This window comes from Antedon mediterranea, chromosome 3 (assembly GCF_964355755.1).
Source record: "Antedon mediterranea chromosome 3, ecAntMedi1.1, whole genome shotgun sequence".
In the NCBI taxonomy this organism is placed as follows: domain Eukaryota; kingdom Metazoa; phylum Echinodermata; class Crinoidea; order Comatulida; family Antedonidae; genus Antedon; species Antedon mediterranea.
Genome location: NC_092672.1, coordinates 3,704,627 through 3,728,723, shown reverse-complemented (window position 1 = coordinate 3,728,723; position 24,097 = coordinate 3,704,627). Strand labels below are relative to the sequence as shown.

The window sequence follows — 24,097 nt, the reverse complement described above, 5'->3', positions numbered from 1 at the left end:
ATTAATAACTATATTTTAATGACGAATTACTATTCATTATTGTAAACAAAAGTAAAAGATTGAACATAAATATAGCCTGGTATAAACTGAAGATTGTCACACATGATCATAGGATAGTCGAACGTATTATATAGTACTTCCTGTATTTACTGTAAAGACTGGGTTCGCTAATAATAATAATAATTTTTGCGTCAGGACAATGCTTCGATAACCACTGGTCTTAAAAGAATTAATTTTTGTCTCAAATTTGTCATATATGTATTTTTGTACACTTGAAGAATAATATGACTTTTGATATTTGACCTCAATGTTCACTCACCGAATAAACGTCGATCTTTAAATAAATTCCCCTCAAATAAACGGTGACCATGTCACTCCCATGAAACATCATATGGAATAATCGGCGTCTATTTCCATTAGATTATACCCCTCCCATTGAATAAACAACTTTCTTCCAATAAATGTCCACCTAAAAACCACCTAAACAATAAACAGCCCAGGCCGTTTTTTCAATAAATACGGTACTTTAAATCTAGCACATCTAGGGTCTAGCGTGCTGTTAAACAGAATAATCGGTTAAAAACGGGTGTTTCGAAACTAGAGACCCGAGACCAGAGACCAGAGACCCGAGACCCAATACGAAAAGGGAGACCTAAATATACGAAAAGGGAGACCCACGTACGAAAAGGGAGACCCCACTATACGAAAAGGGAGACCCCACTATACGAAAAGGGAGACCCCACTATACGAAAAGGGAGACCCTAATATACGAAAAGGGAGACCTAAATATACGAAAAGGGAGACCCAATTATACGAAAGGGAGACCCAAATATACAAAATGGGAAACCCAAATATACGAAAAGGGAGACCCACTATAAGAAAAGGGAGACCCACTATAAGAAAAGGGAGACCCCACTATACGAAAAGAGAGACCACACTATACGAAAAGGGAGACCCTAATATACGAAAAGGGAGACCCAAATATAGGTCTCCCTTTTCGTATTGGGTCTCGTGTCAGGTCTCTGGTTTCGGGTCTCTAGTTTCGAAACACCCGTTAAAAACAGATGATTTCATTTTTACAGAAACCGGTCCTATATATTTGTCTACTTTTGGATGGGGGGGGGGGTAGTTGACCGGGGGGTAGTTGACCGGGGGTAGTTGACCGGGGGGTAGTTACCCGGGGGGTAGTTATCCTAAGGGGGTAGTTGTCCTAAGGGGGTGGTTGTCCGGGGGGTAGTTGTCCGGGGGGTTGTTATCCTAAGGGGGTAGTTGTCCTAAGGGGGTAGTTGTCCGGGGGGTAGTTGTCCGGGGGGTAGTTGTCCTAAGGGGGTAGTTGTCCGGGTGGTAAACATCCGGGGGGTAACTGTCTAGGGGGTAGGTGTCCTAGAACCTGTTGCACAGATAGTGCTTGAGGAGGGTGACCGTCATCATAGAGAGAGGAGGAAGAGTGTGCCTGCAAAATGACCACATGCATTCATCCTGAATTTTTTGCCATTAATTAATTAATCAATTAATTAGCTATTTTTTTCCCCGTTTTATCCAATTTTTTTTATGACAGGTAATTTAAAATACGCTTACGTATAACTTTAATATTACGTAATCGGCGTTCCATACAATTTGCAAACCAAATCGGACATGTCGACTTTTGTTTAGGGAGAATTATGTACACATAAACATAGAAATATTTATTGGTATACCATACGAGGTATTGCTAATTAACGTTTACACTTAATAATAATAGTTTAACATGAGATATATTGTACATAATATTGAGTTTCATTTAAATAACGAGGAAAAAAGGGTTTCAGCAAGTAAACTATATTGGTAATAATAATGGTCTATTCCTGATTGATAAATAAATCAAAATTTGTCATGCTCCAATAATAGATTTAGGAATTTTTCAACACCAATTGTTTGGAACCGTGAATTGGAGGTTGAGCAAGGTTGCTTGAAGTGGAAGAAAAATCAAGTGACTGGTACTTCACATAATTTCATTTGAATCTTGAATTCTAGTAGGCCTAGCCTATGCCTAGTTAGGAAATAATTAGGCCTAAAATAGCCTTTCTCATGTCTTATTATTTATAATTACTGTATTTGTTTTGTAGGCCTATCCTATCCTACTACTAGACCTCCCTAGACTACCTGGCGCTAGTTCCGTTTCGCACCTGTCGTTTATTTCGACTCAAAATTGGTTAAGTAACTTTATCGTGAGTACCAAACCTTAGAATTAGGCCTCAAAAATATTTTTACGAAGGAGATCACACAAAAAGTAAAAAATAAATCCTTTAAATTGATGAATTTACAGACGTGTTTCTCGCACATCGGTTCGTGAATTTCGCATACTCCATGTTCAATGTTGTTGTTTCTATGGAGCGCCAAAAGAGCAATCATAATAGAGGGCTAAAAACTCAATAAATTGCGTATATTTAATGCATTTATTGGTGAAAATTACGTTCAATTTTATCATATTTTGTCAATGTCAATGCAACAAAAATATTACTGTTGATACTGTACATGGTTTTTGCAGGAACTTTTAGGAATGAAAATCGACAAATTCATCATCATATTACATGTACTGTAGGGGTATACCTGATCTAAATAATATTCCTCTTACTTAGTCTTACTCTTAGGTCTAGGGTTGGTTGCTATTTGAAAACAGCAAATTATTAGCAGTAAAATGTTACAGCATTTTTATTGACAAAATATATTAAAATTAAACGTGTATTTCAATAATAAATGCATTAAAAGAAGACGCATTCCACTGAGTTTTTAACCATCTATTGTTGTTGCTCTTTTGGCGCTCCATAGAAACGAAAATATTGAACTTCGAGTATGCTAAATTCGCGAACGGTATGCGAGAAAAATGTCTGTAAAATCATGGAGTTACTCCATGGTAAAATCATCAATTTAAGGATTTATTAGTTACTTTTTATGTGATTCTTCTTCATAAAAGTACTTATGAGGCCCAATTTTAAGGTGTGGTATTCACAATAAGTTGCTTAACAATTTGGAGTCAAAAGGAAGTCGAAATAAAAACAGGTGCGAAACGGAACTAGCGCCGACTACCTAGGCCTAGGCTAGCCATATTATATTACTTTTGTGTAATAACTTCCTTGTTTTTTTTCCCAGAAATGATTGAAGATAACCGATATAAACCACATGACCAAACGAAGGTACTGTAGACAATTAATAATAGATACAATAGGCATAGGCCTAGCCTACCTACTAATTGATTCATGTTTACTTGCTTGAAAAGAAGATTAAATATTGACAATGTGAAGGTCCTTGGGTTCTATCATTGCCAATTGCCAGGGTTGTAACTCAACTCTTTCAACTCCACTCCCTAAGCCTGATACTTAGTTTTTAAGAATGATCAAGTATAAAAAAAGTTTATCCATCCTGCAATTGGCAGGTACCTCGCTGTTGGATGTGTAGAAAATAAATTAACACTTATTTATTGAATTTTAAATAATTCTTTCTCTTGTACTACATACAGTAACTGTAGTGTTTAAAATGTGTAATGTAATTCTAGTGGTCATTGGAGTACAGAATTTATATTTTAATTTCTATAACTTATTTTAACACACAGGTCAATCAGCAAAGTGAATATCTTCGTCACAAGCTACATGTTCAAGAGACGACAAGACCTACGTATAATGATCCACTAAATAAAATAAAATTGATCCACTCAAAGACCACAGCAGCTGGTGACCATGCAACAACAGGTGGTGGTGTGAATCCTATCATTGGAAGAGCACTACCAAAAAAAGTTCCAGAACAACTGATTCACGATTTTCTTCATGGAGTGAAGAATCCAACACAATGCTTGAATGAGTTCTGTTCACTTCAGAGGTTAACTATAAAATTTCAGGAGGCGGACGTACCCCCATCCGTGTATTCTTTACAATCATTTGGCAGCAAGCCAGTCATTGATGGTGTTGATCACGAAACTGGTGTCGGTAGATCGAAGAAAGACGCAAAGAATGATGCTTCAACAAAAGCACTGAGAGCTTTACTTGGCCTTCCAAAAGATAATCCTTCGAAAAATATGGAAAATATGATTACGGATTCTCGTGGTCGGACAATTTATGTAGAACCAGATCCTACTGATAAAGAAACTCTTGCAGCAGCTGAGCAAGAAACTGTTGCGAGTGGTGGTGGCCATTATCAGGTAAACTACAACCAGAATGTGCCGTTACCAGGAGAAGATATGTGGAATTTACCGAGCCAGGAAAATTATCTTGAGTACCAATTGAAGAGGGAGGAGGAAACAAAAAAACAACAGCAAAAGACACAACCTGTGTCAGGATATGTTCAGCCTCCCTCTGCGCCAGTAGAAGACCATATAACTTCGCCAGTAGATGCATACACTGCAGGGGGTGAAACAGAGGATGACCAAATTGCTAAGGTTGCCAAAGCACATCCAAAAATTGGCAACCCATTTCAAGGCTGTCAGGAACTCAGTAAGCAAACCAGCTACTGTTCTATCGTTATGAAACGAGGTAATGTCCATGTCACAACATTTGCTATGATTACTGCAGTTTAGAATATAATATTTTTAAATATTGCTAGATTTAATATTGATATACTGTCACGGATAATTTTTTTTTTTGTAGGTCCAGAGGATCCTGGGCAACTAATATGTTTAGGAACCGGTCATTCGTCAATTCAGGGCCTACATTTGAAGAAAGATGGGCGTGTCAACATTGATAACTTTGGGTTGACTATTACAAGAAGGTCATTTGTTAGGTAAGAATTTGACACGTCCCATTTTCTGTTGCATAAAGTTTGATAGTGTAGACAGAGCTTTAGAGACAACTGCTAATATAACTAAATTTGACTCATTTTTGTTACAGATTTTTGTATCGAGAATTAAAATCATATATGGAGGAAAAAGCAGCAGACTCTATATTTGTACATATGCCTGGATCACACTTGCTTTCCATCAAGGATGGTGTGACCTTTCACCTCTATATGAACAGAGCCCCCAGTGGTGATGCAACACAGTTTGTTAATCCGTAAGTAGAGAGAACTAATAAGTACCTTCTTCTTCCATTTAGGAGCAAACGTCACAGTTTATTATTATTATTATTATTATTATACAATAAAATTATACTAATATAATAATAAATAGGTGAAGTTGAAATTTATCAATATTTTTAAAATTCAAATATTGCTGTTAAAGTTAACTACTGCATGTAGAAAAAAATTAAATAAATTGATATAATAATAATCATGGTATTAAAAAAAAATTTTCTCTTTATTTCCTTAATATAAATATGAATTACTACTTACAATTGTTACATTAACTTTACAGAAATGAAAATCACAAAGAAGCAACTAAAGAAGACATGTGTTTGATGAGTACCGGAGAACATATACCCAAAATTCTTGTGGACTCATCAAGACTAACAGTTAAAACAAATACCGGTAAGTCTATGCAGCTAGTTTGTCAGTTTATATGTTGTACATTACATTATGTAAATGGGGAATAACCATGAAAAGCAGCCTACTGGGCCGAATTGCACACTGGTGTGGATGACACATACCACAACTTTCTTCACCCCTAAAGGGTCCCTTCGTGTCGATTGCTTCCACTAAATGGCGCCCGTTCGTCTGTCTACAGCGACATGGGCTAAATCAACAAGTACACTGGGGTAGCTCTCTACTCTTCCGAAAGATGTACTGGGTTCTTTAAAGTGATAATTGACATGTGAGAAAGCACAAGCTTTAAATGAGTGTACAAGATGGTTTATTCTCATTACACCTCAGCCTTTAGATAGCTCCTATAAAAAATATGCTATTCTGAAAGAGTTTGGATTCCCTGATCATGATAAATGCTGTACCTGAAGCTGCCATGATTTCGCAGAGAACATATAAATAAATTTATATCATTTGATACAGCTTGGTATAGTAAAGCGTGTATTTATCTCTATTTTGCCATATTTCTTTAGGTAACGTTTTAGGTGTGGATAAAATTCAGAGCAAAGTTGAAATGACCTTTGCTTTTCTGTCAAAGCAAGTAAGTGCATTTAGTCACTTTTTTAGATAGTGTGCATTTTGTAAGGTTATTATTATAATTATTATTCACATAAGTCAACTCTCCCAATACCAGACTTTTCCAAACAGTCCCAAATTCATTTTTACTATTAAAAACACATTTCAAATACCAGACTTTCTGGAAAACCAGACATATTTGGCCAGTCCAAAGGTATCTGATTGAAAAAATGACCAGGGTAATAATGTGCAGCGCATTGAGAGCTATGCGCTATACAAGAATGAACTATTTTTAATTAACACTACAGCCACAACCCTATTCACTTCATTTTCCTGGATTTTTATTGTACTTTAAGATTTACTTTATTTTCTTCCTTCTGGCAGTCGCAGATACCATTGATGAGCGATTCTGACAAGCTGCTTTGCTGGAACGTGATTGGTCTACAAGGGGCTTTGCTGAGTTACTTTATTAAACCTGTGTATCTTATGTCTATCACTGTTGGTAAGCAAACATTTACACATGAAGAAATGTCATTGTCTTTTATCACATCCTATTCATTACAAGGTAAAAGAACCTTCAAATACGGACAGAGCAACAAAAGAATGGAATCTTTTACCAACTGAAACTAGAACAAAAGTAATTCGGAAAAATATTTATAAACTAAAAAATATAACAACTCTAATGTTATCTAAATGCTCCTTTTTTTTGTATGTACTGTATGTTTTTTATAGAAACAAAAATTGTTTTTAACTTCTCTGTATATATCTTTTAAATTAGGCCTACTATGCTTTTATCTTTCAGTATTTTATATGTTATAATTTTCCTTTACTTTTAAATTTGTAACTGGACCATTTTGGAAAGCAGTACTGCGTTCAAATGCAATCCAGTCAAAAGAAAGAATAAATAAAATAAAATAAATATTGTTATAAACCTGAAGACATCGCTATTCGCTGATGTACTCGCACGTTACAAAGCGCCATAAGCTCCACATGGGTGGGGGACACCGGCGCTGTACAAGTTTCATTTATTAAAAGGGTAAGGGGGCCTAAAAATGGTTAAATAAAGTGTTAACTTCGGCTATATGTCATATCTTTTGCACTTTAGTTTTCACAATTTATGAAGGAAGAACAGGCCATCTAAGATAGGTAGTACGATATCCAAGGATCCTGGGTTCAAGTCCTGTCATGTCAGAATTTTTTCTAATGACCATGACAATTTACAACTCCATTCCCAAAGACTTGTAGTAAGACTTTGTTTATGTAGAGCATCTTGTGTATGTTTGTCTTGTGAACAACAGGCTTGTCACCTTTAAGGAGGATAGTGAATGATTTTGCTTATGGTTATCCTTGGCAATTTTCCTAAATATATAAAAACAAAACAAAAAATCAAAGACACCTCACTCTCATTTCTTTGTCCTTATTTTAGTTGAGAATAAACATCTGATGCTTCATTCGTATATGCTTACATATTACAATAATGATGTTGATAAGTTCTCATAATATTATATCTTTTCAGGTGATATGTTCCATCATGGCCATCTCTCCAGAGCCATGTGCTGTCGTCTATCCGACGATTTCCAAGTAAACCTGCCTCCGGATTATTTTATAAACCATCTTCTGATTGGCCGAGTCACTACATACACGGCAAATCTAGATGACAGCAAAGATTTCACCAGTGTAAACTGGTGCATTGGGGACGGCCAGTACGAAGTGATAGATGCCAAGACGGGTTGCAGTACTGAATAGTAAGTGAAATATAGGAGTGGAGCTGTAGCTTGGTGGTTAACGTGCTTGCCTTCCAATCCAAGGTCCAGGGTTCAATCCTGACCTAGTTAGCAAGCTAGCTAGAACTCTTTCAACTTCACTCCCTAGCCTCAAATGAGACTTGGTTTATAAGCACGATAAATTATTAAATAGTTTATCCATCCTGTTATTGCCAAGCTACTTGCTGTTGGAGGTGTATGAACTTTGAACTTCGACCAGAAATTGGATCGAAAAAACAAATTTATTTACCTGAAAAAAATGGAATTTAAAGCAAAAGATTGTCAAATTTTTGGTTGAATTTAACCATTTATCATGTTATTTTATAAGTGAAAACATTATTATTTTTTTTTTTTTTCTACGGAAGTGGTTCACTTTATTAAAACTACAAAATAACCTATTCAATGTCTGATTTAATTAATCTTCATTTTTCATGTTTTTGGGGGACAATATATCTTTAAATGTATGGTGTTATTAAATTTACTTGACTTGGTAATCCTTTTTTTTTTCAGCTCCCCATTTCGTAGTTCCACTTCTGGTGCAAGTAGATTGTGTAAAGCGGCATTCTATAGTCGTTTCAAATCCATCTGTCAGACTTTTGACAGACCTGGCCTTCTTAACCATAGTAACTATCAAAATGCAAAGGTACAGTAGAGGTTTTTATTTTCATAAATACTTGTTTTTGAGCATATTGGTCATTTAGGAGCTATAAATGTTAGTGTAGACAGAAGCTCTGTCTACACTAACATTTGTATCTCCTACATGAACAATGTATGTGTCTATTAACATTTTTGGCAAACTAATTTGATAGCGTGGACAGAAGCTCTGTCTACACTATCAAATTAGTTTGATAAAAAAGTGTGATATGTCCAAATATGCTTAAATATAGTAGTGATATGACATCATCATACCATATATGGACACATAACATTTTTTTGTCACATAAACTTATGTGTCTAATTTGTACTGCACTTTATTTTCAGAATGGAAGTGAAAATTACAGGAAGTGTAAGGCAGCATTACTCGATTATATTGAGGCAAACAAAATGGGCAGGTGGCTAAAAATGCCAACAGAACTAACCGTCTTTGACAAGTAAACTCTGGGAAAGTGGCTCAAAATGACAAGATAACCTAGTTTCTTTATCAAGTAAATGTAAATAATGTGAATAAATTCTAGCCATAATTTTTATACAGTGATCTGACCTATAGTTAAAATAAAAAAGTAATTGTTTAACAGTTTTTATCTCTCACAGAAAATTTAGTTACAAATAGAAGAATGTGAAATTGTTTGATTATTTTAAAAATTTGGATTGATGTCCATGAACTTCTTTCTATCTTTCACTAGGATTGATACCACGCCCAAAGTGCCAATGTAATTTGTATTTGGAACAATCGTGCAAGTGCCCTCTTATATTTTAATTATTATATTATATAGCACCTAATACATTTCTAACCACTTTACATCATGTTATATTGCACTTTACACAGTAGTATTAAAGTATTGTAGTAGATTGTAGATGAGGTGGTGTTCAAATGTTAAAGATGTATTGCCCCCACCCCCCCCCCCCAAAAAAAAAAAAAAAGTTAATTTTTGTTGTTGAATATGCCATTTTAATATCACATATTAGTTATCCAAAAACTTGATTGAAAAAAATTGATTTACCTGAAAAAGTGTAATTTAAAGCAAAAATAGTAAACTTGGCTATGGGCTAGTGAGATTTTGGTTGAATTTAACCATTTATTTTGTAATTTTATAAGTGAAAACATTATTTTTCCCCGTTTTTTTTTTCGACAGAAGTGATTAGCTGTAGTGTAACCTATTCAAAGTATGATTTAATTAATCTTCATGTTCTTGGGGGACAATAGTTTTGTAATTAGATGCATGAATATAGCATTCTTTGAGTATTTAGCAATTATTTGAAGGATGCTTTTTTCAAGACAATATTATGAATATACAATATTATATAACACCTATATAAATTCCTGTCATTTGATTGGACGAATGTGGGTCACATGGCGTGCAATAGTATACACTATTCAACGATCGTTAAATAGTACTTTTTGAAACATTTTTGTTTGTTATTTAGATGTTATAAAACAAATAATGAATGTTTTGTATTCGTGTAATGGTACAAATAATGGCACTTGGTGAATGATGAAAGGTTATATCAACTCGGCTTTGCCTCGTTGATATAACCTTTCATCATTCACCTCGTGCCATTATTTGTACCATTGCACTCATAAACATTCATTATTTGTATAATATTTAATTGATAAATTTGTATCTTAGGAAAGTGCTCTTAGAACTTAAACTTTGTTTACACTATCGAACTTTATGTGACCCATATATGGATATGATGTCATATCACTACCATATTTGGGCACATTACACTTTTTTTTTCAAACTAGTTTGATAGTGTAGACAGAGCTTTAGACCGTGTGAATAGACTTGTGTGTGATACTTAGAGTATATATGTATTAGTAGACGTAGTTTAGTCATATTCTATCCATTCCATGTGCCTTTAGTATTAATCGAATGTATATATTGATAAACACACTTATTGAATGTAGATCAGTGGAGTAATGGCTATGAGCGCTCACCGTCTAAACCTAGGGGCCCTGGAGATTATGGGGTGCCCAGAGGAAAAAACAAGCAACAAAATATGTCTGGGCCTCTGCGTTACGTCACTGATGCGGATACCACCACCGTTGAAAAAATATTAACAATGGCTCATGTTGAATGGGCATGTCTTTCATTGCGGCCATGTTTTGAGGGGATCGGACGAAAAAGATTGGAAATACAAACTTTTATCATAGACTGATTCAAAAATTATTTTTATAAATCTTTTATTTCTAAATAAATGTATTTGATCTTGTTGAAGAATATAACCTGTTTGTCTTTATATATAATATAAATATTTATAAAATGGTACTAAAACTTTGCCACTAAAGCCATTTAAATAAAATAACCATATTAGTCACTAACAATCGCCTAAATATACAAAACTAAATTCATCATGCCAACTTAAATACTGTATCCTAGAAACATTTGAGATAATTGATGATTTCTCAACATGATCTTGATTTTTAAATCTGTACAGTACAGTAAAGCTCTGTCATATAAAATAAATAATTTATGCTGTCTTTGATAAAAATGATTTAAAAAAAATCTAATCAAATGACGCCATGATCAGTAAAAACAATAACATCGTTGTATTGTCACGATATTATTGCTCTTACCAATCATGAAGTCATTTGATTGGACGTGTGAAAATATAATTTTCATCAAATGGCTATCCTATAGTGCTAGGAAGAAAACTTTTTTAATTTCTTTTGTTTCAGGTGTGAAAAATGCATATTTTAACAAAGCATTACTAACGTTATATAAAATGTATCTCCTCGTTAACAAGGGTCTAACCACATTTCCTAATGACTATTTTGGTATTCTGTATTTGTACTTGCATTCCCTAGTTACCAAGAACCTAGCCGTTTTCCTCATCATCATCATCTGTCTTTGACTGTACTCCCATTAGTTGTCTCTGTACTAACTTGCTGTATTTGCCATCTAACTTCAGTAGCTGATTGTGAGTCCCTTGTTCCGCTACTTTTCCATTCTCCATAACTATGATCTTATCTGCATTTTCTACTGTGCTTAGTCTGTGGGCAATTATAAGTATTGTTGTGTCTTTCGCATGTCCATAAATTGCTTGTTGAACCTAAAAAAAACACCAAAAAATTGCTTTACTACTGTAGAACTAGAATCATAGCAGGGGAAGGCACCCTTATTCAGTAACACTTTGTTGGAGCCTGAAGGTTTCTTGTAAATATGGGTTGCCCCTGCATATGGGTTCCCTCAACATACTGTATGGGTTGGCCTGTACACAGTATATTTCCCATCTTTGTTTTATGGGTGTCTGTTAAATAGAGGTTCACTAATCCTGTGACATTGTTAGAAATTGATTACATGGCTTTTTTAGGGTCTACAGTACTTACAACGTGTTCACTCTCAGCATCAAGAGCACTTGTAGCTTCATCCAGTAACATCACTTTTGGCTTTCTTATCAGTGCTCTGGCAATGGCTACTCTTTGCTTTTGGCCACCTGATTAAAAGAACCAAAAGAGAGGGGATATAATATAAACAAATACATGGTCAGAAAATCTATAAATCTAACAAGTAAAACAAGTCTGAGGTTATGAAGTACAGTAGCATTATCAAACTACAGCTCTGTCTACACTATCAAATTTTATGTGAGAAAAAAATGTGATGTGACCATATATGGACTTGATGATGACATATCTCTACCATATTTTGCCATATCACTACCATATTTGGGCAGATCACACTTATTTTGTCAAACTAGTTGGTAGTAGTGTAGAAAGGGCTTTGGATGAGACACTTATTGAACAATGGAGAGGGTATAAGGAGGAACTAAAGAAAGGGAGTTAACCAACAGTTTTAATGAATTATTTTGTGAAACTCTTCCACTCTGGAAAATGGTCAAATATGTAAAGTTATATAATGCATATCTTCATTGTCTGAACCAGCACTTGTCATGTTATAGCTTGATGAAAAGGGCTAATTAGTTCAATAGCGAAATCAACCCACCAGAAAGTTGTGTTCCCTTTTCTCCAGTTTGAGTCTCATAACCTTGTTTAAGATCTGTAATAAACTTGTGAGCGTTGGCAAGTTGAGCCGCAAGTTTTACTTCTTCAAAGTCATGATCAGAATAAGCGTACCTAATGTTCTCTCCGATTGACCGGTCAAACAGAACTGGTTCTTGTCCAACCATAGAAATCTAGAAGAATTAAAAAATTATAAACTTATATTGATATTTTAGTACATTTGAATTGATTTACAACCAAAGTCTACACTATCAAACTTTAAATGACTGTATGTGACAACAAATGTGATGTGCCCAAATATGGACATGATGATGTCATATCACTACCATATTTGGTCATATCACTACCATATTTGGGCATATCACTACTATATTTGATAGTGTAGACAGAATTTTTTTGATAGTGTAGACAGAGCTTAGGAAAAGGCAACTTTGGATACCTTTGAATGTAGGAAGCTGTGGTCATAGTCTTGTACAGGAACTCCATCTAGAAGAACCTCACCTTCCAGCGATTGATAGAAGCATTCAATGAGTGACACACAAGAGCTCTTGCCACTTCCACTGGATCCTACCAATGCTACAACATCACCAGCTGTTACTTCAAAAGATACATCCTGCCAAAGATTTAAAGAATGTGTCGGTGAATACTGCACTAACTTGTCCTCGAATTAAGTTTTAAAAAACAAGTAAATTCTACTATGAAGAACCCCCCCCCTTTCAGGACCCAAAATAATGAAGAAATAGGGGTTGGACGTACGGTAGTGTTACAACATATATTGTTCCTCTTCCGTCCCTTAAATGGTCTTTCACACCTGCTCCAGCAAATCAATTGAACATCAATGTTTTGTTTTCTTGATTCTCCACATGGCTATGCGCCAATCAAACATTGTCGTTTGATTTGATTTGTTGCTGCCAGGCAAGAATCATACCGGAACAGGTGTAAAAGACCCTTAATAGGAGTGTCCACCGAAAAGGGCCTCCAAAAGGATTCTACTGTAGATCCATCTATCCCAAGTTTCACTGATATTCACCTGCAATATCTTAGCATCTTTTCTTGTAGGATATGCAAATGAGACATTCTTGAACTCTATGTGACCTTTTAGCTCGTCTGATGTACATCCCTCCTTGTATATGTCTCTGTCTGGTACATTGTCCAACATTTCAAATACCTTCTCAGCTGCTCCAGCAGCTTGCATTAGGCCGGTGTAAACATTAGATATATCCTAATAAAGAATACAGTTTATAATGTTATTACGAATGAGATTTTGTTATTGCTTTTAAAAAGACTGTGCACTATGTGTTTACGTACCTCAAATGCAAAGGCCAACTCTATCTGGTAAAGAATGAATGAGACAAGGTTGCCAGCTTTTAAGTACCCATCTATGACAAGATGGCCGCCTAGATACAAAGTTACAACTGTGATGGATAAATCAAACATCTGTGAAAAGAAAAAAATTATAAATTGGCGATTTGCTTGTATTCGGAATGTGTTTTTAATGATACAAATTTAATTTGGACCTTTTGGACTCTTTTTCCGGTATTGGGAGAGTTGACCATGCTATACACAGACGTTTCGCATTGTAGACTTGTGTTACTATGTAGGACATTGTAAAGTCAAAAAATCAAACTTTATGTGTCAAAAAAAATGTGATGTGCCCAAATATGGAATGATGTCATATCACTACCATATTTGGACATATCACTACGATATACTGTATGAGCACATATTTTGTTGTAGCTTAAGATAATTCACCTCATTTGTTAGCATATACCCTGAGTAAGCTAACGCTTCTTTTAAGTTGATCTTGTATGTTTTTTTCAATTTATTTGCGTAACGTTCATTTTCTTGTTTCTCTGAAGCAAAGCTTCGCACGGTTTTCATCGACGAAATCACTTCTTCAGCAACGTTGTTTGCAACGGCCAGTGAATCCTGAACTGCTTTTGACAATTTCTAATAAAAAAGAACGTAATTTAAGCTTGTTTTCCACTATATCCAGCAATAATAATATTACAGAATATTTTGAATGCATTAAAATAAGTCTACAATAATTAACATATACAATACAATTCCTACTATATATCTGCTTCATTAACATGTATAAAGGTAAATAAAATTTATTATAAATAATAGAATTTTAATCAATTATTTAATACCTTGTAGTATTTTCCATAAATTTCTGAGACCAACGCAATTATAGGTATTGCAAGAAGTGTTATTAGTGTAAGCCGCCATGACAACCGTATCATCATTACGGTAAATCCGGCGATCTTGACAGTACTCCGTAAAAATATATTAAGATTCAAACAAACGGTATCGCTCATTGTCGATGTGTCGGAGGTCAGACGAGAAGTGATATCTCCTAGAAATAAAAATAAATAAATAATATATATTTCGACATATCACAAATATATAAAAGTAATTCATATTTTCATTTCTGTTATTATCAGATTAAATTTTGCAATTTCACCATAAATACAAAGAGACATACAATATAAACATATAAAACAATTATCAGTACAACAAGACTTAAAGTTAAAACGATATTCCAAAAAAAGTAAAATTGGGGATCGGGATGCAGAACACGGAAAAACAAATTGCACAGTTCCATACACAAATTATAAAAGAAATTAAAAATCAATCAATATTCTGTATATGATGAGTATAGTCCCAGGGGCAAGATTACATGTAACATAACATTGGACTAATCAGCATCTTAATTTAGACTAAATTATGGTGGGGTGGGTGTGTTATACAGTAATATATGGTAATAAAATAAATAAAACATTTCTTACCAGTGTTAGTAAGATCAAAGAAACCAATATCTTGCTTTGTGATTGAAGAGAAAAGTAGATTACGAACACGTATGTTTAGTCTCGCCATGGCAACCTTAAACAATCCACCACGTATCCCCGAAGCAATTGCACTAACAATATACAAATTATGTGAAGTTCAAGATATGGTAGAACACCTGTTAAAAGGACACCTTTAGGACCCAACTAAGTTTCCCCTTAATAGGGGTGTTCCCTGAAGTTGACTGTGTTGAATATTGATCCTTATTGGTTTTAAGCTCTGTTTACTACTGTCAAACTAGTTTGACAAAGAAAGTGTAATGTACACATATATGGTTGTGATATGACATATCACATGTTTGGGCACATCACATTTTGTTTTTAAATAAAGTTTGATAGTGTAGACAAAGCTTTACAGGAAAATGTCCTTAAGCTTATTTTCACTCATAGGCAAATACGTATTTATGTTTCCATCTACGAGGGTTGGCAGGGAAAAAATTCATTTGAAAATTTTGTTTAGCAAAATTGCTAATCAAACTGATCAAGAAACATAGTTTTGTATTGTATATTTTTTGCTACACAATTGTAGAAATGTGTAGCAAAAAGGTTGTTTTGTATAGCTTTTTGCTATGCTGCACTGGTGAAATTATTACCTGAGTGTACCATTAAAAAGGGGTCTACTGTATCAAGATTTATAGTATAATTAAATTTTTAATTAATTATTTAATACGGACCGTACCCTGCAAATGATATAACAGCCATGATGATGATGGCATTCGTGAACTCTGACACGTTACCATCAACGACAATTCCATTGATGACTTCACCAGTGTAGAATGGTAGATAAATTTCAGCTGAAAAAAAAGGATTAAATATGTGTGATGATCAAACAGAGATTCGAACCCTGAACTTCTGCTTGAAATGCAGATGTCCAAATCATTAGACCACTAGGGCTTTCATGGTATTGTTCAAATTTGATTTGATAGCAACTAACGTTCTGTCTACACTATCAAACTAGTTTGACAAAAATTAGTGTGGTGTGCCCTGATAAGGTAGTGATACGCCCAAATATGGTAGTGATATGACATCGTCATGTCCATATATCACATTTTTTTGTCACATTAAGTTTGACAGTGTGGACATGGCCTTCAAAATATAGAGCCTGAAATTACATTTATGAATGGTTTTGATTCAATTAATATTATATAGCATGCATTACCTACTGATGCTCCAACCAATGCAACAAACGCAATCACAATAATTGGTAAATCAGGTTTTGAGTAAGAGAAAAGACGAAGTAACGACGCTTTGGATCCCTCTTCTGTATCTTTATCCGATGATGATGAATCGGAGGAGGATGATGATACATCGTCTTCTTCGGTCCCATTCTCCTCTATAAGGCTTGTATGTGGATTTGTATCAGAATTAATAACAAGAAGTTTTATATTATTCCGCGGTGTTTTTGCTGCAATTTGTAATAAATTCCAAAATACATACAGTAAAATTGATCCAAAAATTGTCCATGAAAATAGTGTCCAAAACCATACATGATGTGACATATCTGGGACTTTCATAGAATACAAAATAAGTTTAATGCCAGCGTAAAATATTATTGATCCCGCAATCGCATTTATGAATGGTTGAGATTTAATTAATCTTTGTTGGCCATCTTTAGGATTGCATAAGAGACCGATAGAACCACCAATGATGATGGTCCCACGCAGTATGCCTAATAGGCATAAATCAAAGAAGTTGGTACTGAATGAGTAGCCTGGATATGTATCAAATTTGTGGAATCCATGAGAGTATAGGACTATTGTCAGGAAAATGTCGACAACTGCCAAAAACGCGACGCATAGAACTTTTATATGCATACTGGAACATTTACTGAAAAGGTTTCTGAAAAACAAAATGAAACAATTATTTTATTGTTCGGGAGTTATTTTATTGTTTGAGGGATTTGTGGGGTATTTATTTGAGGGCGGCAGGCATAATTTTTTGGTGATGGTAATATGATAGGCCTAATATACTCAAATAAATAAACGAATTAAAAACTGATTAAAAAAAATTAAATCGTCACCAGCTTTCATAGAGTACGGTATATTGTGCTTACACCCATAATAAATACACAGGGAAAAGTGTAATGTAACTCTTTCTTCCCTTGAAAAATACATAAACCTGAAATTTGTTGCTAAGGAGGACACTAACTTTCTTTTTGTGAAAATGTTAGTGAGTCACCACCACTAAGTAAAGTGGCTGGAAACTACACTCGACTGTTTGCATTGTAGGCTAGTTGTACCATCCATGGATGGTATTGCTATTGATTGGTAGTACTAGTACTAACTAGGCCCTAAACTAGAAACTGCGTATTCACTTGTTTAAAAGGCCTACAACTGCTCAAGTCTAGCTGATATCCACTACTAGTATTATAAATATATTTTAGTTCATTATACAAACCTCCTAATGTAATAAAAAGTTTAATTGTTATTATTTATTGTTCTCAGTTTAAGTTACACACTGCAGCTGCTGTATTCTTGACTACTCACTCCAACTGAAATGCTGCCACCTAGCGGTTGTGTAAAAGAAACCTGTGACTGTGTAGATGGTGGTAGAATGAACAAGTGTGATGACAGAGCTTTATGTTGTATAAATGCTCTCCGTTTCAAAATGCTGTGCTCTAAACTAAATACTTTTAAAAATGTAATTTATCAAAAAAATCTCTTTTACCGAAAGCCACTTCTTTGTTCAAATTCACTCACTCTCTTTTGTCCCAATTAATCTTTAGATCTGTCTACACTATCAAACTTTATGTGACAAAAAAGTGTGATGTGATATGGTAGTGAAATGACATCATCCTGTCAATATATGGTCACATCATATTTTTGGTCACATTAGTTTGATAGTGTAAATCCCAATTAAATTAAGGACTATTCGTTAGTCCATTAGAATTAAATCCCAAATAAAATAGTGGCCATTTATTGTACATTTTTATACAACTTTGTAAAAATAAATACCAATTTATTTAAATAATACAATTTTGTTTTCTTATGTGTGGCAAACCACCATTTATTAATTTCCGACAATTGTATACAATGAGCTGGTATCAACACAATGCTACAAAATAATTATAATATACTTATATATTTATTATTAAATAGTAAATTTAAAAAACATAACAGAATGCAATAATTTTATACTTAGGAAAGTAAGAACATAAATAATGGAAACACTTTTGGAAGAAAAAAGTTCCCTTTAAATTCTATCGGAATGTAACCTTTTATAGGGGTATGGCTAAAGCTTGGTTCCCACTAGCGACGCAACGCAAGGACGAAACGCAACGCAAGTGAATTGACCAATCACAAGCGATGGCTTATTCGCTTGTGATTGCTAACTGTCTATAACTTTGTTTGTCATTGGTTAAAACGCTTGCGTTGCGTTTACGTGCTTGCGTTACGTTCTAGTGGGAACCAAGCTTTAATAGGGGTGTACTGGGTGTCCCCTATATACAGATGCATGTCTCCTTATAAGGAGTGTGATCAACTATATACTATCAATTTTACAGTTATTAAGCACCAAACATTTCACAAACACTTAACTTATTGTCAAATTACTGTAGTCTGTAGCAGTGGCTATGTGCGGCCACTGGTTTTAGGGACCCCAGAGCATGGGCACTCCTACCCAGCATTGGAGTGTTACACCAAGGGCTTTTGCCCCCTGCATTACACCACTAACACTAACACATATTGCAACATTATACTAATAAAACATAGATGGTGGTAAGTTTATATATAAATATTTAAAACGATTTAAAACTACAGTACATCGTTTCTTTTCAAATTTTGAGAGGGAAAGCTATTAATATACAGGGTAGCTTAATAAACATGATTGTGAAATTGTCAGAATAAAAAAAAACATTTTGTGTATGCAACATCTGCTGATTTCAGATTAATTCCGAAATCAAATTATTGTATTCAGCTGAACTTCATGAATAAAAATATTGTAAAGTAATTATCATATTATTTTATTAAATGAATTAACTAGCTTTCGCAAAATTATTTATGATGTTAAAAATCGTATTTTAGTAAAATAGAATATAATATTTTATGAACTGTAACATTACTGTTCAGATATTTTTAAAAATTGATATCGGTTGGCCAGATGATAATATACCAAATATGGGCATACTATTGGCATTATAATATCACTATATATAAGGTTGAAATTGCAAGGTGGGCTTTCATTCGGAATGCTACACATCTACAAGTGCTTATTTCAATGATGACCTTTGAACTTTGACATGCTAAGTGACCCTGCATACCAATTAATGTGTTGAATTGAGTGCAGTGAATGCAGAACATCTAAGGTAGTCAATGTGCAACTGCACAGCCTGTAGTAAAGAAAATATTTGGATTAGTAAGTAAGTAATTGTAGCAAAACAACTTACTTTAAACAAAGAGATATCTAAATAGTGTATGTTATTGTATTTTAATAATAATAATAAGATTTATTGAGCGCACATATCCACAAAGTGCTCAAGGCGCTTAAATTTATATAGGAGGCAATATACAAATTGTATTTAACACAGTAGAAACTTTATTAAAGAGGCCAAAAGAAGCGTCCCTTTAATATGGATATCTAGTGAATAAGCATTGGCTATAGTTTTAAAACAAATGAAGCAATATTTTTAAATATTTGAAGAAAGATCTTTAATAATAATAATAATAACAAAACATTAAAAACATCTATGCTCTATTATTTAAATGAAACATATGTATAGTTAATATACTTCCTTATATGGTAAAATCTACAGACAAGCTATACATTTTTATTTGGCCTTTGTTAAAAGCTAATTTGAATATGATATGATATGTAACATCAATATCAACACTCCTATACTTACGTTGTATTTCTTACATTAAATTTTCCTCAGCACTATCTACACTAAAAAGAGAAATATTAACAGTTATTAGAAAATTCAAAAGATGGATATAAAATATTATTTATGAAATATGGGGAAACCACCACAATTGTATATTGCATATTTTGCATGCTAATTTTTTGTTTTCACAATTTTTGTGCATTTAACACAAGAAAATTATGTCATGCACCCATTTTTTTTTTCATTTACCTTTAACGTTTTGCACACCAAGAGCACAAGTGATTGGTCTAAAATTCATCTCTATCAATATAGATGGCGTGATAATTAAAACGTAAAGAAAAAAATAGTGTGGAGGAAATAAATAAATTTAGGTGACCAAGAATGATATTTAAAAAGACAACAATCATGAATTCTAATTCTAATCATGCATAAATTAACATAAATTAACATAATAATCATAAACATATTTTTGATACGTGTAGATACATTCTAAAATCAAATTAATTTTTAACATTGTAAATACCATTCATTCATACAGTACAGATGTTTGAAAATCTATATTAAAAAAAATGTATGATGAAATTTTACCGTAGGACGCACAAAATCTACTGGTCTACAAATGGCGCCCTCATATATTATCGTTTTACCTAACAAAATGTTTTCCTCACTTTGACTTGCTGCGTTCTGCCATATCGATGGCAACCATGTTTTTGGATGCAGTTATTAGGTGGATGAGACTGATGAGCGCTTTCAAAAGCATGATGGGTAGAGAGATGTACATCAGTAAACGATAGAGACCCATGTCAAGTAGTACTGAAAAGAAAATAAAAACTGATTGTGTTACAAAAAAATGAGGTCTTACACACATAAGACAGTGGCATATCGAGAGTGAATGGTTCGGGTGCATGGTGACCATCTTTTTCTCAAATGGCATGGACTTTTGTTTCCTGTAGAATTCTCTATAGTATATTATACAAATAATGAATGTTTATGAGTGCAATGATGAAAGGTTATATCAACGAGGCAAAGCCGAGTTGATATAACCTTTCATCATTCACCAAGTGCCATTATTTGTACCATTACACGAATACAAAACATTCATTATTTGTTTTATATAACATCTAGACGTTTTTTTTTTGTACACAAAAATGTTTCAAAAAGTACTATTTAACGATCGTTGAATAGTGCGTACTATTGCACGCCATGTGACCCACATTCGTCCAATCAAATGACAGGAATTTATATAGGTGTTATATAAACAGTATTATATAATCCCATAGGGGTATGAAATTTGGGAAATTAGGTGGTGGGATTATACTTGAATTGTATTAAGGGTGCATGGCATCTTTTTCTCAAATGGCATGGACTCTTGTTTCCTGTAAAATTCTATATAGTATAATATAGTATATAATCCCATGGGTCATGGGTATGAAAATTAGGGAAATTAGGTGGTGGAATTATACTGTACTTGAATTGTATTAACAATGGAATTTATTTATAGTCTTATGTTCAAATTTAGCCAAAATTAGCATGGAATTATACTTGGTCCTGTATTATTATTATTTGATTGCTAATGGAAAAACCAGACAATTTGTGTTTGAAGAAAGGTGTCCGGTACTTACGCTTCGGTCCTTCAGCAAAGTAGAGAAGATAGAGCATTCCAAAGAACATTTCGTTTCCACAGCACATTATGAACAAAACCGGCTAAAAAAAACAAATTGATCGGCAATTGACTGATTGGTAATAGATTATTGATTGTTAATTGATTATTTATATTAATTGATTAAAATTAAACTGATCAAAGATGTCCTTTTATATGAACATTTATCAAAATCCTTTATTTTGGTATTGTGTTTTAGTGACTACAAAGAACATCGTCATTTTTATTTTATGGTAATTTATGAATAAATGACAAAAATCTTTCATTTTAGTGATTCCGATATTTTTACAATCATTCTCATTGTTATTATTTTATTTGTTAGAATAAATTATCACAATACCTTTGATGTATAGTAAATGCGTAGAATAGGATTACCAGAAAGGTCAATCAACTTGTGGCTCGTCCTTCCCGACAGGTTTGACCTTTAAAATAACAAAAACATATTATTAATTTCATATATTTTTTACAAAGATATTAACATTTGAATACATTGGTATGAATGAGTAATGATAATTAATGAAACAGTATGAAAACAAGATGACATTATGATATTATTGGTTGCCTTGGATTATATACAACACTATACGACTGCAACAATGGTTTGTTTAACCATTTCATTTATTTATTTGACCAACAAAACATACATTGTACAAAGATGAATAGGTCAGGGACTGCTAAAGTAATACGTTGATTACTGTAACTACAAGAGTCAGCAGTCTCACAAGACTCCACTAAAGAGTAAGGCCTACAGTAGTCTACACTATAAACTTTTCTTTGTAAACACGGAAATTGCTAATATTTGGAGAAGTTTTATCTCATGCATATCTACACTATAGGGGTGGATTCAAGGGGGGGCCCTAAATTTCGCAATCAATCAAATTAAGCTCAGCCCTTCATTACACCATTGCCAGGCCCTGGGCCTCCCCTATTTCGAAATGCTGGATCCGCCACTGCATTAGGAAATAGGGTTTAATTTTGTGCATCATGACAACAATTTGATTTATTGAGGTCACAGTTTGTCAACTGCTCCACACTATCAAATAGATCAAGTAGATTAGGTTTAGCTGCTGTTGTTATGCCCAGGGTTTATCTAAGACAAACTTACTGATGTAGATGAAGCCAATGGCTTGCAATATCCAAGGCACAGTTAAGCTGGAAGAAGAAGTAATAATCGGGATAGAGAACCGAGAGCCCAATACAGAAACACATCAACGCTAAACGATCTGTTAGCTGATCCAACATTGCTCCAAATTTTGTACCTGAAAAAAAGCATTTTGAGGAAATTTAGTTTTTTGTGTGTGGAAGTAGAATTTGTGGGTTTATTTTAATTTTTTGTACAGTAGGTTTTATTTTGATTTATTAATTAATTTCTATGTACATACATTTTGTGTATATTTATTTATTTGCAAATGACAATAAATGGAAATAATTTTTCACTGATGAATGAAAAACTGACGAATAAGAGGTCCAACACAAGAAACAAAAAAGAAATATATTTAAGATATACTTTGATTATAATGTCTGGCTGCATGCCCATCAAAAGCATCAAGGAAGCCACTGAGCAGATAACAAAAAGCTGTTAATATGTAGTTCGTTCTCATGAAGTAAAAAGCCGCCAAAGCAAGAACGATTCTCATGTAACCTAAACACAAGTAGAAAAAATAATTTTCTGTTAGTTTAATATAGCCATACATGTTATAACGGTCACTGCATGGCATTATTAGATGAAAAAATGAAAAAAAATAATGTTTTCACTTATAAAGTGACAAAATAAATGGTTATTTAAATTAAATCAAAACCAAAACCTGGCATGCCGCATTGTTGGCTGGCAGCCAATTTGACTATTTTTTGCTTTAAATTACAGTATTTTAGGTAAATTAATTTTTTTTCTCACCCAATTTTTGGTCAAAGTGGATTAATATTAGTGACATTAAATGGCATATTCAACAAAAAAGTGTTTAAGAATTATTTTTTTCTGGGGGACAATACATCTTTAATAAATTATCCTAACATAACAAACAAGCAAGCAAGGGCAAGAAGGCCTAGGCCTAGGCCCTAGCCTAGCTCTTGCTAGGAGCCTAGATTCAAGCTTTTTATAGCATTTCAAATATATCTTTTGTCGAATTACTTATCAAGATTACATAGCTATAATACATCTACCTACCAATGATATTTGGTATGAATAAAAACACGTTTTCAGCCATTTTTTATTGGTTTGTTGCTGACAAAAACACAAAATCTTCTATCTTTCTCAACATAAAATTTGTCGTAATCAAAATAGTTCGCCCTCAACGTCCCACATGTTGAACGATATAGGTGGTAGACTTTACAACCCAAACGTAAAGTGCTTAAAAACGAAATTTAAGTATTTTTTGCAATCTAATTCAT

At 33.7% G+C, this 24,097-nt stretch overlaps 3 protein-coding genes across 7 annotated transcripts; 1 reads left to right on the top strand and 2 right to left on the bottom strand.

Moving 5' to 3' along the window:
- The first annotated feature begins 1,920 nt into the window (after nt 1-1,920).
- On the top strand, nt 1,921-10,328 carry LOC140044568 (adenosine deaminase domain-containing protein 1-like). Of its 2 annotated transcripts, XM_072089134.1 has the most exons (11): nt 1,921-1,976; nt 3,130-3,173; nt 3,590-4,502; nt 4,617-4,749; nt 4,857-5,018; nt 5,318-5,430; nt 5,955-6,022; nt 6,382-6,499; nt 7,514-7,742; nt 8,271-8,403; nt 8,742-10,328. In XM_072089134.1, exons 2-11 carry the CDS (start codon nt 3,132-3,134, stop codon nt 8,853-8,855), a joined length of 2,025 nt encoding a protein of 674 aa, XP_071945235.1. In that variant the 5' UTR covers nt 1,921-1,976; nt 3,130-3,131; the 3' UTR covers nt 8,856-10,328. The 2 variants fall into 2 exon arrangements, with proteins under 2 accessions (XP_071945235.1, XP_071945236.1); XM_072089135.1 differs by lacking the exon at nt 8,271-8,403.
- A 597-nt stretch (nt 10,329-10,925) lies between these two features.
- On the bottom strand, nt 10,926-17,710 carry LOC140044567 (ABC-type oligopeptide transporter ABCB9-like). The gene is made up of 12 exons (XM_072089133.1): nt 17,628-17,710; nt 16,390-17,069; nt 15,910-16,024; nt 15,174-15,304; nt 14,535-14,740; nt 14,134-14,331; nt 13,690-13,818; nt 13,412-13,603; nt 12,821-12,994; nt 12,365-12,554; nt 11,752-11,858; nt 10,926-11,474 (listed from the first exon to the last, which is right to left on the bottom strand). Exons 2-12 carry the CDS (start codon nt 17,042-17,044, stop codon nt 11,241-11,243), a joined length of 2,331 nt encoding a protein of 776 aa, XP_071945234.1. The 5' UTR covers nt 17,045-17,069; nt 17,628-17,710; the 3' UTR covers nt 10,926-11,240.
- A 497-nt stretch (nt 17,711-18,207) lies between these two features.
- On the bottom strand, nt 18,208-23,991 carry LOC140043377 (CDP-diacylglycerol--inositol 3-phosphatidyltransferase-like). 4 transcript variants are annotated; one of them, XR_011844301.1, is made up of 9 exons: nt 23,874-23,991; nt 23,217-23,351; nt 22,815-22,968; nt 22,050-22,131; nt 21,672-21,753; nt 20,718-20,862; nt 20,299-20,349; nt 20,071-20,111; nt 18,208-19,557 (listed from the first exon to the last, which is right to left on the bottom strand). XR_011844301.1 is itself a non-coding variant. In XM_072087879.1 (8 exons), the coding sequence occupies exons 1-7, from the start codon at nt 23,911-23,913 to the stop codon at nt 20,081-20,083; spliced, it is 669 nt and encodes a 222-aa protein (XP_071943980.1). In that variant the 5' UTR covers nt 23,914-23,991; the 3' UTR covers nt 18,211-19,557; nt 20,071-20,080. The 4 variants fall into 4 exon arrangements, 2 of the variants coding, with proteins under 2 accessions (XP_071943980.1, XP_071943981.1); XR_011844302.1 differs by lacking the exon at nt 20,299-20,349 and having other exon boundaries at nt 18,209-19,557; nt 20,697-20,862; XM_072087879.1 differs by lacking the exon at nt 20,299-20,349 and having other exon boundaries at nt 18,211-19,557.
- Nucleotides 23,992-24,097: the final 106 nt, after the last annotated feature.

Excerpts from the sequence above, each read along its gene's own strand:
- LOC140044568 (XM_072089134.1), top strand. The coding sequence starts at position 3,132 with ATGATTGAAGATAACCGATATAAACCACATGACCAAACGAAG. Across the intron at positions 6,023-6,381 it reads TTGCTTTTCTGTCAAAGCAA|TCGCAGATACCATTGATGAG; the intron begins GTAAGTGCATTT and ends TCCTTCTGGCAG. Across the intron at positions 7,743-8,270 it reads ACGGGTTGCAGTACTGAATA|CTCCCCATTTCGTAGTTCCA; the intron begins GTAAGTGAAATA and ends TTTTTTTTTCAG.
- LOC140044567 (XM_072089133.1), bottom strand. The coding sequence starts at position 17,044 with ATGCATATAAAAGTTCTATGCGTCGCGTTTTTGGCAGTTGTCGACATT. Across the intron at positions 14,332-14,534 it reads TTTATGGAAAATACTACAAG|AAATTGTCAAAAGCAGTTCA; the intron begins GTATTAAATAAT and ends CTTTTTTATTAG. Across the intron at positions 13,819-14,133 it reads GGTATATGCTAACAAATGAG|ATGTTTGATTTATCCATCAC; the intron begins GTGAATTATCTT and ends TTCTTTTCACAG.
- LOC140043377 (XM_072087879.1), bottom strand. The coding sequence starts at position 23,913 with ATGGCTGAAAACGTGTTTTTATTCATACCAAATATCATTG. Across the intron at positions 22,969-23,216 it reads AGCCAGACATTATAATCAAA|GTACAAAATTTGGAGCAATG; the intron begins GTATATCTTAAA and ends GCTTTTTTTCAG. Across the intron at positions 20,112-20,717 it reads GCAGAACGCAGCAAGTCAAA|TGTAGATAGTGCTGAGGAAA; the intron begins GTGAGGAAAACA and ends TTCTCTTTTTAG.